Here is a 14,496-nt window from a genome sequence, read left to right on the forward strand (position 1 = left end):
TTACTGCAAATACCATTGTTAAACTATGGTTACTCGTAGCAAAACCATGGTTAATCTGTGGTTACCATGGTTTAACTATATGATTTTTTGGATTTATTTGTAGTAAAACCATGGTTAATTTTCGTAAGGGTTGCCTTATAGACAACCCCTTCACAAACGCTTTTTGAATTTGCTTTTTGAACATATTATGCTTATAATATAGCCTACAGCCTTTGATTATTAGTCTCAACAAAACGCTTACAATGTAACTTTTAAGTTTTGATTACCTGTATACAATCAGTGTCGGGGGTAACTCATTACAAGTAACGCGAGTTACGTAATCAGATTACTTTTTTCAAGTAACTAGTAAAGTAACGCATTACTTTTTAATTTACAAGAGAATATCTGAGTTACTTTTTCAAATAAGTAGCAAAATAAATATGAATATGCATGAATTAATCTCACTCACAAAAAAAAACACTGATTCAGTATTACTCAAAATGAATAAAAATAATGCAACTCAGAATATACAATAATTAAATGTTAAACAACACAAATATCCTTTATGTATTTAATCCCATTCTTATTAACCAATGTCTTTGCTTCTGACCTTCGATGATCCAGTTCAACCATAATAATAAGCACAAATTACTCTAGACAAACATTCGTGTCTTTTTTTATTGCTGAAGTGTGTTGAAATATCTTCTTCAGCATTCTACTGTACGGACTTAAATTTACTTTCCCTTCAGCCTGAGGCTTATTCATTTCACTTTTGGTGTGAAAAGGCTTTTAAATATTTGCCAACAATATAACTTTTTAATTTTAAAAACAAACAAGCAAGCCCTGTCCAGATTTTAAAAGTAACGCAAAAGTAACGTAACGCATTACTTTCCATAAAAAGTAACGAAGTACCGTAATCCGTTACTTTTTATGGAGTAACGCAATATTGTAATGCATTGCTTTTAAAAGTAACTTTCCCCAACACTATACAATACATGTATGGGAGTTAAAAGGGGTCTAACCGTGGAGAAAAGAGGGGGAAACTCTTGAATCATAGAGCCTGCGCTTTTCCCATGTCAGTGTAAGAGGATGGGGTGAGTAAGGCTGGGAAATGTAAGGCTGGTGTCTCAGTGACGTCTACACAAGGCAATATTTGATTGCGGCAGCTGTTCTCCACCTAGCGCCAGCTCAAACACAAGAAGAGCTCCTGCGGGTGAAAGCATGAATCTGTAAGCGCCATCAGTGTGACAAAGCAGCTGGATTATCAGAAACTTCATTTCTGAGAATTGTTAAATTTTTTTGATTGTTATGAAAATGTTGTGATGCGCGTGAATGAGCACTTTCTGCTGAATCCCCATCGTTGTTGGACTCCAGTGAGCTTTAAAGGATTTTTCAACCAAACCTTCTCTTCTGGAGAATCAATAAACCAAGAAAACTAAGTGCAGAATACCTTTTCACAACGAAGCGTCAAAATAAGCTCACGTTGAAGATGAACATCCAAAACAGCAGTGATTTAGACAGACCTGAGGGCAACATAGACTTGGAGGCACCTGAAAAACCCTTATTTGGCATCGGCACCGACAACTTCGTCACGCTTCTGATCTTTGGACTCATTTTTACTCTAGGCGTCCTGGGAAACTCTCTGGTTATCACTGTTCTGGCTCAACACAAACCTGGACAGCAACGAAGCACCACCAACATCTTCATCCTCAACCTCAGCGTGGCAGATCTCTCCTATCTGCTCTTCTGCATCCCTTTTCAGTCCACAGTTTACATGCTGCCCACATGGATCCTGGGTGCCTTTATTTGCAAGTTCATCCACTACTTTTTCACCGTGTCCATGTTGGTGAGCATCTTCACTTTATCAGCCATGTCGGTGGACAGGTATATCGCCATAGTGCACTGCAGAAAGTCCTCTTCCATTCGAGTTGGGAGGCACGCATTGATCGGGGTGCTGGTCATATGGGTGCTCTCTTTCGCCATGGCCACACCGGTCGCCTACTACCAGGGCATCGTGGAAAGTGAGGACAACAGCACGTTTTGCTGGGAAGTGTGGCCAGATCACAGCAAGAGGAAAATCTACGTGGTGTGCACTTTTATCTTTGGATACGTGCTGCCGCTGATTCTGATATCTTTCTGTTATGCCAAGGTTAGTGGCTCGTCTTTAATTGTGGTTGATTAGGCGTATTTGAATTTAATGTGGCTTGATCATGATCTCTATTAATGCAAAACGGAATTTGGGGTTGTTTTAGAATCTAATGACGAATAAGAATGCCCAAAATTAAAACGATGGATCTTACTTTAAAACACGTCTCAAGTTCTTAGAAATATATCCTCTTTGTATTCATGTTGGTTTAATAATCTTTCAACTGTAAAATGTGAAAAAGTAGACACAGGAAAACATTTAAGAATTTACAAAGAAGCATTCCCCCCCTCCTTTTTTTCATTTGTTTTCCACAAGTTTTTCCATTTGACCTGAACAAATCATGACTTTTTCCTGTTTTATCTTGTCACTTGAAAACAAAATGGCATCTTGCTGTTGGTTACACCACACTGACTTTGATTTGGCTGAGAAAATGTCTTCATATGTTATTAATATATTTAAAATATGTTTTTAAATAAATAAATAACAACAAAAGATCTATTTTTTACGTCAAGCATCACAAAATGTATCAAAATAAATATAAATTCTAGAAATTACAGAAAGAGGTGTATTCAATTCATCTGCAACTATTTTTTGTATATTTCAATAACTATAGCCTATATCCAGACAAGAAGTGTGTGTCAAATCATATACCAAGGAACATTTCTCATATTTTCATTTCAAACTATTATGTACCAATGTGTCTTTAGGTCCTGAATCATTTGCATAAAAAGTTAAGAAATGTCTCCAAAAAGTCTGAGGCATCAAAAAAGAAGGTAAGAAATATCAGGTGGGCTTTTTTTTCAAATATTAAAATGTCCTTTTTTTAATTAATATTTATTACTTTACATTTAGTATACTTTATATTTATTATGTTTTATAAGGTAATATATAATCATTCATATTATATATGTATTACATTATATTATTATTTACACTGACCACACATATTTATGTCAATTGTTGATCATGTTGTTAAAAACCCAGCAAAAATGTCTCTCCATTTCTGTTGTCAGACTGCTCAGACAGTTCTGGTGGTTGTGGTGGTCTTCTGCCTGTCCTGGCTGCCTCATCACGTGGTGCACCTGTGGGTCGAGTTTGGCTCCTTCCCCCTGAACCAGGCGTCCTTCGTGCTCCGTGTTGCGGCTCACTGTCTGGCCTACAGCAACTCATCTGTTAATCCTGTTATCTATGCGTTCCTCTCAGAGAACTTCAGGCAGGCGTATAAGCAGGTGTTCCGCTGTCAGGTGGCTTCTGAGTGCCCTACAAATGAGGCCAGAGAGATGAAGAGCAAGACAGAAGCAGCACCATCCACCAACTGCACCACTGTGTAATTCCTGCAGCTGTTGTGTTTGTCACAATTTATGATGGCTTACAAATGAGCTAAGGTTGAGTTTTTAAGCCTGGGAGAAGGCAAGAAGCTAGATAGGTATTGATTTAAATTTAACATGGCTAGATATTAGAATCGGTTATCCACCATTTTCTTCAACGCGGAAGTAAGCCATTGGGCGAGACTTCCGGATCATTAACCGCTATAGGTAAATAATGACAAGAATAACAACGTGCAGTAAACGGTAAAACTGTTTGGACTACAAACCAGTGTGTTCATAATTAAGATAATACATTAAAATAATATGGTAAGACACACCAATTTGCAATGTCAAGCAGCTAAAATAGCTGGATGAGACCGAAAGATAGACCCATAGAATTTACAAATGGCCGCACCCATTTTTATGGCAAGAAAAAGGTGGATATGCTTGGAGGTTTGGATGGCTGCCTTTTTAAAGGGGTCCTATTATGCTTTTTCACTTTTTTAATTTTAGTCAGTGTGTAGTGTGCATGTTTTGGCATAAAAAAAGATCTAGAAAGTTACAAATCTCAAAGTCCACTCCAAAGGGAGATATTTGTTTTTTTTAAAATCCCTTTTCAAGAACTACAACGAACGGCTCGTTTGGACTACAGCGTTTGTTTTCCGGGCTTTGTGATATCACAAAGCGGCTCATTGGAATATCATTACAAATAATTCCCGCCTACAGAAATTCGAATGGTTGGGGGGTAGGGAGGGGCGAGGTTGTGGTTAGAGCGCTTGGTTGAGTGAGTGCATCAGACGAGACGATGAAGAAGAAGTGCTGCAGCAGAGTTAGTGCATCAGAGAAAACGAAGAAGAAGAGCTGCTGTGCTGTCAGCATTTCGGCATGTCTAGAACAATTCTTACAAGTATAACACGACGTAGCTGGGTGCCGCGGACAGACGCCCAAGAAGTTTTTTAATTTTAAAGACGGGACGCTTCTCGTCCGGTGTGCAACCGCCTCAAATGCTGTTTTTCTTTCACCTCCGTGCCCAAACGTCTTTGTTTGGGCTTCCGAAAGCGGATGATGTCAGGAAACAGTGGTTGCAATTTATTTTTTAACTCTGTTCCTGAGCATTATAACCCCAATTTGCAATTGTGTGCTGCGCATTTTACTGAGGACAGCTTCCACAACACGAGGGAGTACAGAAAAAGCCAAAAAAGCTTTTGTTGAAAGACGGAGCAAGGGGGCGTGGCAGTACTGAAACACCGTCTAAGCTGTTCGCCAATCACAACGCACTGGGACAGCTAACCAATCACAACACATTTTGTTTTTCGGAAGGTGGACCTTCATCAAAGCCGGAACTAATCGAGCCGTTTGTGCCAGGCTGGGGAGAAAGGTATTTTAATCATGTAAATTATGTGAAAAATAATGCATTTTTCGAACCACCAAGCATGAGAGCATGTTCTAGTACACCCCCAAAACAAAATCAAGACTTTGTAAAAGAGCATAATAGGACCCCTTTAAGTGCTTCTGACGTGTTAAAAAAGCATTTGCTGTGTGCTTACTCACGATGATGCATTTCCTTGGAGCGCAATCGAAACCTTACTTAGCACTTGCTGTGAAGCCGTAGTGATGTATGGCCTGTAAATATGTGCAATCAAAAAAAAAAAAAAACCGGGGGGGGAGGAAGAGAGAGATGGTAAGAGGTAAAGATTGTGAGTGCATGGGGTGTGTGTTTTTTTTTCCTTCAGGGAAAATAATCTGAAATGTAATCACTGTTATCTTGAGTCATGTTATAGACTTTCAATGTCCAAATGCTTGTTTAGCATTATAATTATTTTCTTGCATTATGACAAATGCTTTTCATATGCATGTCCCATGTCAACAACGTGGCTTATTATGACATTATCAACATGGGATCTGTTTTTTCATTTCCTTCAGGGAAAATAATCTAAAAAAAATTAAATTTTCTTGAGCCTTTCAAGGTATACAAATGCAAATTGAACTGAAACAAATGATTTAAACATTAAATCATGTAAACTGTAGTATGACATTAAAATTTAATAACTTTAACTAACCTTAGCAATAAATGAGAGAGACAGAGACAAGAGTTAGTGGATGCCCAAGCGGTCCTCTTTGTTGTCTGAGGATGCTGCAGTTGTCACGGTAACTCTACTCTCTCAAATATCACCTGGAATTCGGAAAATGCAGCTGGACTGTCCAGTGCAAACTCATTAAAATATATACAATATATACATATAAACAATTTAATATTTTTATGATCCAAACTATGCAGGGTGGTCACATATAATTATTATATATACACATATATATATTAGTGCTGGGCAACGATTACATTTTTTTAAATCGCGATTAATCGCATGATTTTCTGTGATTAATCACATTGTTGTGTACAAAATTCAATAATGAATTCAAAAGTAGTGTATTGTGCACTTTTTTCAGTTAAAAGTACTGCTATATTTTTACAGCATTATTCCTTTTACATAGTAGCAGTTGAAATATTTCTTGTAAATCTTAACTTATAACATTAATGTAATCAAATTAAACATAAAACCAAAGCTATTTGCCAATGCCAGGGCATTAACGGTTTTTATAGAAAATATTTTATAGTTTGTTATAGAAAACAAGTTATGCTCAGAGTCCAGAGCCTCGATCATAACATTATAACAGGCATCTTCCGAGCAGAGGCCTGCACTATCGCGGGACCCAACGCAACAGAGTGCGGCACGGGACAACACTAGATGGGAGAGTGCAGGTGCGGGCGGGTAGAGACTCGTGTGTGCGGGATGCGGGAGAATAATGGTGTACTCACACTAGGCAATCTTAACCGTGCCCGAGCGCGTCTGACCCCCAAAGCCCGGTTCGTTTGACTAGTGTGATCGCTCCGTGCCGCGGTTCGTTTAACCGGTGTACCGATGAAACATACTACCTATCAGATTGTGCTACCAAAAATGTAATTACGTTGTTTTAAGGGTAAGGGTAGGGGTAGGTATGGACATTAAAAAAGCCTCAAACCATATGAATAAAATGCTGGTAGCACAATCTGAGCGGGTAGCACAAATCGTCAGAACACCGGCCCTGGCTCGGTTGGAAGAGGTTGGCCAGAGCGCGGTACGCATGCAGTGTGAGCGGAGCGCGAAACATCTGATACGTGCAGCATGATTGCGTGAATATTTCTGAGAGGCAAAAGTGATAGATCTGTAAAGCAATATATTGTGAGAGGGATGTGTGTGTTACCGCTTCCCAAACGACTCAAAATAATAAACCACAAAGTTAACAAAACGATGCACTGCACTGTGCTGAGCGAGAGCGCTTCTCTGCTGCCTTCACGTGCTATCAGATACTTCATATTTCCCACTTATGAAGTCGTGAGCGCTTCATGTGAGTGCTGCTGCAGTCCCCAAATGCTCTCACTGGTTGAGACGCGTGATGACGCCCATCCCAAGCCAGTACTGATCAACATCTCACCCCTCCTGTGACCCATGGTTCGTCTGTATGTGTATTCAGACCCAGTGAGAAACAGACTTTCATAATAATAAAAAACTGTGTTAACGCGCGATAAAATAATTAATCAATTAATGCATTAACGCGATAAAATAATTAATCAATTAATAATAACGCGTTAACTTGCCCAGCCCTAATATATATATTATATAAACCAACCTGATTTATAATATTATAGCCTACATATTATGATATCTAATCGATTACATTCATTGAAATAAATAAATAATTCTACTCCCCATAAATAACACCCAATTTTGTGAAATTCGGCTCGAAAGGAGTAACAGCACAATCAGGGGGGGCACGAGCGCTTTTTTATATGTTCTACATTTCATGTATTTATGTAACACATATTCTACATTAAAAAATCAATTTAGAATGAACAATAACTGCTGTACAAAGAGTAAAAAAAAACAAAATAAAAAAACATACCTGATGCAGAAAAGCCGCCTCTTTTTCCGAATTGCGTAGATGACCACTATCTTTCTTTAATCTCTTCTGATAAATTTTCAGTCAAATCATTTTCTATGTGCTAGATCAGAGCTAGAGCCCTGCATTTCAGCCCGGGCCCGACGGGCCCCGACTTTTTTACGCCCCTCGGGCTGGGCTTCGGGACAATTTTCACGTCATAGTTCAGACGCGGGCCGGGCCTCGGGCTTGTTTTAGGCTTCTCCTTATTTTTATATTTTAGACATCCATCAATTAGTGATGAAAAAAGTTTGCCGCGCTGGTGGAAACGACACGAGACCGTGCTACCGAGACTGTCAAGAACGGCTCGACGGTGTTTAGTGTCCCGCTGCAGCAGTATGGAGCGTGCCGTCAGCGCAGCTGAAGAGATCTGCGTTCAAATGCACGCAATAGGCTTAAGCTTGCCGCAAAGCATCGGCAAAAGTAATTACCATAAATGTGTCAGGGGGAAACAGTAAGGAGATATTTTAATTATTTACTAATAAACTAGTGTTTTCTGAGTCGGTGTCGGATGAAGTTGCCGACCCTGACTCGCCATCTCTTCATTAGACTCGCCTTTAGAGAAGTGCATCTTTACGGATTATGATCATAATAAAAGAGTTTTTGATTTGTTTTATTTCGTTAAGTAGTAATTTAAAGCTTTCTATAGATATATTTATCATGTCTGTGAGGCATGTATTCGCTGAGTTTCGGTTCATTTTTGTGAAGCGCTCCTGTTAAAGAAGAGACGGCAGAAAGCGCATCATGTTTGTTTTCTTTATTTTATAAAAGCACAACGTTTTGTTGATATTGTGAGTGCACTCAAATAAAAGTAGACCCTTTACAGTTACGAATGAAGTATTACTCTTACCTTTATGAGCAAAAATGACGGTGTATCCACTGAAAAACAATGATCAAGAAGTGATCGCGCTGGCGCCTCTATGTCCTGCAAAGCGCGCTTCAGCTTCCACTCGCTGCGCAAACTATTGGATACAGCGCACATTTATCTAGGTTTAACGTTTAAACATTGATATATGCTTGAACTGTTTTATATCTATAGATTTTATTTTAGTCAAGTCGTGATGATTTGAGAAGGCTAAATTGATCAAACATATGCTCACTGTCTGCCGCTGGCCACTTGGTCGTTACTTTAAATGCGTAACGTTAATTAGGCTATGTGAGTGCTGCTCATGTCTGAAAATAATATGAAAAACAAAATTATTTTTGCATAAAAACATTAAGCTATAGCTTATATTTATTTAGTACATTTTTAAATTAATGTAAAAACTAAAATGAACTATAAAACTGAAAGTAATTTTTTTAAAATTGTGTTCAGCGTGGTGGGCCGCATTTGAATTCGTGACGGGCTGCGGGTTGAGAACCACTGATATACACACACACACATATATATATACACACATATAAAAAAAATCTGAAAATGCTGCTTTTGAAAATCTCCCATATTTTGTGCATTAGTATCATATCATAAGTATAAGAACATCATGCATCATTCCGTAATTTGGATTATTATGTGTATCATGATCAAAACAATGAATGCATATTCAAAAAAAGATTATTTTGAAATAACTCTCATTAAATCAGCCAGTATGACATAGTCTTTATATCAAATCCCCAGCCACCTGCATAACATGCCTCTTTCAGCAAACCAACCACTTGAAGTTTATTAAATGGAATTTATTATTAGGATCAAATTCATAAGTGTCCTTAACTTTGATGGAAATGCAGAAGCTCAATTTATATGCGGTACATTTAGTGCAAATTGAAGTAAAAAAATCAAATCATAAGATACTACACTCTCCCAGGGTCACGAAAAGAGGCTATGTTTATCTTATCACTTCAGCGAGAGACTTGACGAGATTATCTTTGTGGCAAATGTACCAGAATTACTGATAATGGAATAAAGAAGGTCACGTGAGGCAGCAGCATCACGATCTCTCAGAATGGAGGGGAGTTAGGGTTCTAAATGTGCAATATTGCAGATTTGCAGTGAAATGTATATATCTACAACTGTATTTTGTAATGTGGTTTTGTTTTTGTGTGATGTGTGAGACGAGTAAAGTTCTTTCATGTGCTGCAAATAAGAGTTTTTGTCTTAAAGTATCCTGCTTTTGGTCGTGATGGAGACACAGTGCAGTACCTGAGTGAGTCCTGCAGTCTCAGACTTAAGAGTGAGCAACGGGAGTTGTAATTCTACATCACTGGTCCATGTGTGTGTATGTGTGAGCGTGATAGGTCACCGTGATCTACGAAAACACTTGCTTCTGGAAGCTTCCATCCAATAGGTCTTGAGACTTTATAGCAAAAAAAGGGAAACATTACACAATGGAAAATGGCTTGGGGGGGGGGGAATGAAACCAAGCGTGACACCACAGACAGACCTTCACAGACAGAGGGCTTCGTGCCCCCAGAAGGATCTGAGGCACTTCAGTGGTCCTGTATAGCAGGTAAATTTTGATACACCAGAAAACCTGTTTCAAACCAGGTCAAGCCATTGAACTGATGTCAGTCCCCTTAAGTGAGTCCATTTTTGATGTAGACAAAGGAGAACTTAACAGATTTGTTCCAAAATGAGGAACAGAAGATTTTAGAGGTGCACTCAGTAGTCTTATATATATATATATATATATATATATATATATGTGTGTGTGTGTGTGTGTGTGTGTGTGTGTGTGTTCTGTTGTATTATCAAAAAGTTGTGTTGCTTCATATTTTTAGTGGAAACTCTTTTTCAGGATTCTTTGATAAATAGAAGTTCAAAAGCATAAAACAGCATTTATTTATTTATTTGAAATAGAGATCTTTTGTAACATTGTAAATTTGTTTACTGTCACTTTTGATCAAATTAATGTGTCCCTGCTTAATAAAAGTATTAGTTTCTAAACAAACAAATAAAATAAAATCAATCAATCAATCTGACTTGCAATGGTAGTGTATATCTAATGTGTTTCTATCACGTAAATCTATAATTGGTAATTTTTTTTTTTTTATTAAATCAAATGAAAACTCTAGTCATGTCAACAACATAATAAAAGTTGTACAATTTTGCTTGCAGAATAAATTAACTCTGTGTATAGTGTATTTCTATAATGGCTATATATTTTACAATGGCTTTAAATATGCCTTTTTTTGTGACTTTTTTGCAGATTTCCGCCTGCTATTAGACGCACAAGTAGACAGCCAAAACACACTGATGTTTCCACTTAGTATTAAAAGTGTTTTGGTGCATTTTCTCATAATGTGCCCCAAAATGATCAATACTTCGGTCCAATATGCATTCAAGAGAGATAGCGTTTTCACTAGAAGTGCAAAGTGTTCATGCGTTTTTGGCTACCTCCATATGGTTTTCTCATTTCTACCTGTATTTTAGCTGACCACTTGTGATCTGACCACAAAAAAATCTTAATACCAGGTAGAATTTAGAAGCATGGCAGAAACGAAGCAGAAATATTCAGTGACCATATATTCTAGTGGTAAAGAAAAACAGAGCCGCAGTGAGCTGTGCAGGTTTGAGGTTGCCCCCCTCTGGTCAGATCAATAAGGTTTCTCTGCAGGCCCAGAGCTGGTTATAATCCTCAGATGAGTTATGTTTCTGTCATAACTATGAGACGGTTTTAACACTGACTCTCGGTGCAGATAAACAGTAGGTGGCATGTGTGGAACAGGGGCAGAGTGACGGTGACAGCTTTTGAAACATTAATCCAGAGGCGAGGAGCCTGATACGAGAAGGCTGTGCACTGTTTGTATGCTGAGCAGTCTGCCAATCTTCATATTGAACATGGGCTCTGGAACACTGGCTGCTTTGTGGACTCTCTTATAAGGTTTTTGACTGATAAAGAAAAGAAGAAGCCACTTTCTGATGCTTAACCTGGTGATCTATAATCTGAGAATTTTGAAGTAAAAGCAATGAACACAAACACACTGATAGGAAACTATTCTCATTCATCAAGTATATTCTCAGAAATGCTTGAGTGTGATTGGTCAGTCGTGGCACTCAGTGCTATACATGGAAATAGAGGCAGTCACTGGCTGTGAGCGATCCCGATAAATATACACATACTGTATATACAGAATTACTGTATTTAAGTAGGCTATTCACGCAAACATAATCTGTAATGTCCATCCAAAAATACTTCAAAATGGCCATGGCACTCTTGTGCCTTGCCTTCATGTGCCGAAACGTGTTGGAGAGTTTTACATTTCTTGGATGTAGCAATTTGATAATAAAGGCTTTTTAATTCACAAGAGTGCCATGGTCATTTTGAAGTATTTTTTGATGGACTGTGATAAACCCTAGACCAGAGAGCACCTTGGCCTTACAGAACCAGGACCCCGAGATGCACTAATATTGGACTTTGTTTGATAATCTGTAATGTCTAAAGTGAACGTTTGGGAAACTGTTGGGGAAAACATTTGATGTGTAACATCATATTACATCTGTGCAGCACAGTACTATGCATTAGTACTTCATAGACCATCTGTCACATTAATGTTAATCTAACAATAAAAGAAAGGAGGGAATTACTCACTGCTCTTGACTGAAATGCTTTTGTAGTTTTAATCAATTTATTTGTAAGGAACACACTGTGTAGTGATTTTTACACTTCACACTGTGAAGTGATTTTTACATTTGATTGTTTGTTTTTCTTACTTAAAAATGCTTTTGATTAGATGTAAAATGAAAAAAGTAATGCACTAGGCCTATTTGTTTCTTTCTTATATTTGTTCTGCTGTTGTTGTTGTTTTTGTTCTGAAAGCCAAAAATAATCTGTTCTTATTTTTAATGACAAAGATAAAATAAAAATAGTTATATTGTGATTATTAATATAGTAATTAATATTATATATTATAATAATATGCTTTGGAACCTTCAGAAAACTTCAACTTGATTTTTCTCAGAACTGACTTTGCTGACTTCGTCAACTTCAAAAGTGTGCAGCTCAGTCATTTTTCGTCCGATTCCAATAAATCATATATCATTTTGAAGGTTAAAATAAGGTCTTTTAATAGTGTGAGTGTGCATATAAAATTAACCAGTTTTAAAAATTTGCTCATTGTGACTCGTTTTGCCAGCACACACACACACACACATATATATATTAGTGCTGTCAGACGATTAATCGCGATTAATCGCATCCAAAACAAAAGTTTTTGTTTACATAATATATGTGTGCATACTATGTATATAAAGACACACACACATACAGCATATATTTTGAAAATATTTACATGTATATATATATATATATACTCTTTTGCAAGGTCATCATGGATTTTGCTATGTCATGTAGCTCCGCCCCTTTTCAGCACTGTGCTCGTTGCTTGCTTTCTTTCCCTTTTGTATTTCCACAGAAGGTAATAGTCGTACGAATAATGAACCACTCTTTTTCAAATCTAACCAGTCTACCAACTGACATTTGTTAAAGCATCCGCTTAGAACATTACAATGCACATGATAACTTTCGTTAACTCTACAATAAGTAAATCCACTAAACCAGCTAATTCTTCAAAAGTGATGCTGTAGAATTCTACAGAACTACTTAAAAACGTCTGAAAGTTCAAAGACAAAATTCTAAAGATGGCTGCACTTGTTTCTCTGATGCATAACATCTATTGCAGCTGAGAAAGCAAAAAAATATATTTGCTGTACTTTCCGTTCACCCCTATAGATGTTTACGACTTTCACTTCTGAGAACCCCAGAAATTGGAAGTATTAGCCTATAGAAAGCCGAATAATAATTTTGTATAATGACCACTTTCCTACATTACTGTTTCATGTATCTTGTATCGCTCTGAAGTTTTCTTTAATATTTTTATGATTTTTTTTAGTAAGTATAAGTGCAATCACATTAGAAATTTTTCTGCATAATGATGTGGGTAAAAATGGGTGTTAATAGTGCAGCGATGTAGGAAGCACAGAAATCACTTTCAAACACACCACTTACTGTTGGTCAGTCCACACAACCAACCAGTTGCGAAATATGCATGGGGAAATCCCTCACCCTCATATAAAATTTCCATTAGCTTTGATTCCTATTGAAATTACTGAATTTTCCCCACTGAACAATGGTAAATTGGAGCACACCTTAACTTATGCAACTGCATTATCGCAAAATAACCCCCTGCATTGCCATATTTAATAGGTGATGTCACGAATCCTGTCCATGGACTTCCATCCGGTTGCCACCAGAAGTCACCCTTCCGTTACACTGACTCTCACACTACACAAACTGTTGCATGTCATCCCGGACTACATTTCCCATCATCCATTGCACTGATTGCACACAGCTGTAACCAATCATACACACACACCTTCTCAAACTGCCTAGTATTGTAAGCGCATATCACTACCCTAGCTGATAGCTACTTTATGGAGCCTGCTCTAGTTTTCATTAGTGATGGCGAGATGAAGCCTCATGAAGCATTGAAGCTTTTCAGCCAAGTGCTTCACAAAAGGGTTCATTTCTCGAGGCTTCATTTGGTCACAATACCACCTGGTGGCCAAGAGTGTAAAACAAGAAGATACATTACAGATGACCTGATGTGATCTGTGATACACTGTATTTTGCGCCAGTTAAGGCTTAGAAATAACGGTGAAGAAAAAAAATTAATTTCCACATAGACTAATCTGTTTATATAAATATAATGTGTATTTTCTAGTGGTATATAATGATTGTATAAAATATTGCCAAACAGGCGCCTATGCATTTCCTTTCTAAACAATCTTCTGTCATCGTCTTTTCTTTCTCACCTCACTCTTGTCAGTCAGCTCGACTCACTCTTCTCACGTGATAAATAAAATCTGACTCCTGCTTCTGTTGTTCGCGCACGGTTCGGCACGCTGCATTGAGAGTTTAGTTTTTAAAAGTGTCTGTCCTCTAACTGAACTAGGCTAAATGATTTTTGTTACTATAAAAAAATCTAAACGACGGTGGGGGGCGGTAGGCAAATGACGTAACCGGTGTTGCGGCTTAACACCAGTATAACCGAAAACACGTCTATCGCAGCAAGCCTAGGCCGCACCGGAGCGCATTCACAAAATGGCGGCGACAGCGGAACCTGTTTGCAAAATGGCGGTGACGACAACGCCCT

The 14,496-nt window shown here is 37.9% G+C and overlaps 1 protein-coding gene across 1 annotated transcript; it reads left to right on the plus strand.

Moving 5' to 3' along the window:
* The first annotated feature begins 1,468 nt into the window (after nt 1-1,468).
* Nucleotides 1,469-3,456, plus strand: galr1a (galanin receptor 1a). Its single transcript, XM_016281477.1, has 3 exons — nt 1,469-2,128; nt 2,833-2,898; nt 3,139-3,456. The coding sequence occupies exons 1-3, from the start codon at nt 1,469-1,471 to the stop codon at nt 3,454-3,456; spliced, it is 1,044 nt and encodes a 347-aa protein (XP_016136963.1).
* The last annotated feature ends 11,040 nt before the right edge of the window (nt 3,457-14,496 follow it).

Source organism: Sinocyclocheilus grahami, unplaced genomic scaffold (genome assembly GCF_001515645.1).
Source record: "Sinocyclocheilus grahami isolate Dianchi unplaced genomic scaffold, SAMN03320097.WGS_v1.1 scaffold149.1, whole genome shotgun sequence".
In the NCBI taxonomy this organism is placed as follows: domain Eukaryota; kingdom Metazoa; phylum Chordata; class Actinopteri; order Cypriniformes; family Cyprinidae; genus Sinocyclocheilus; species Sinocyclocheilus grahami.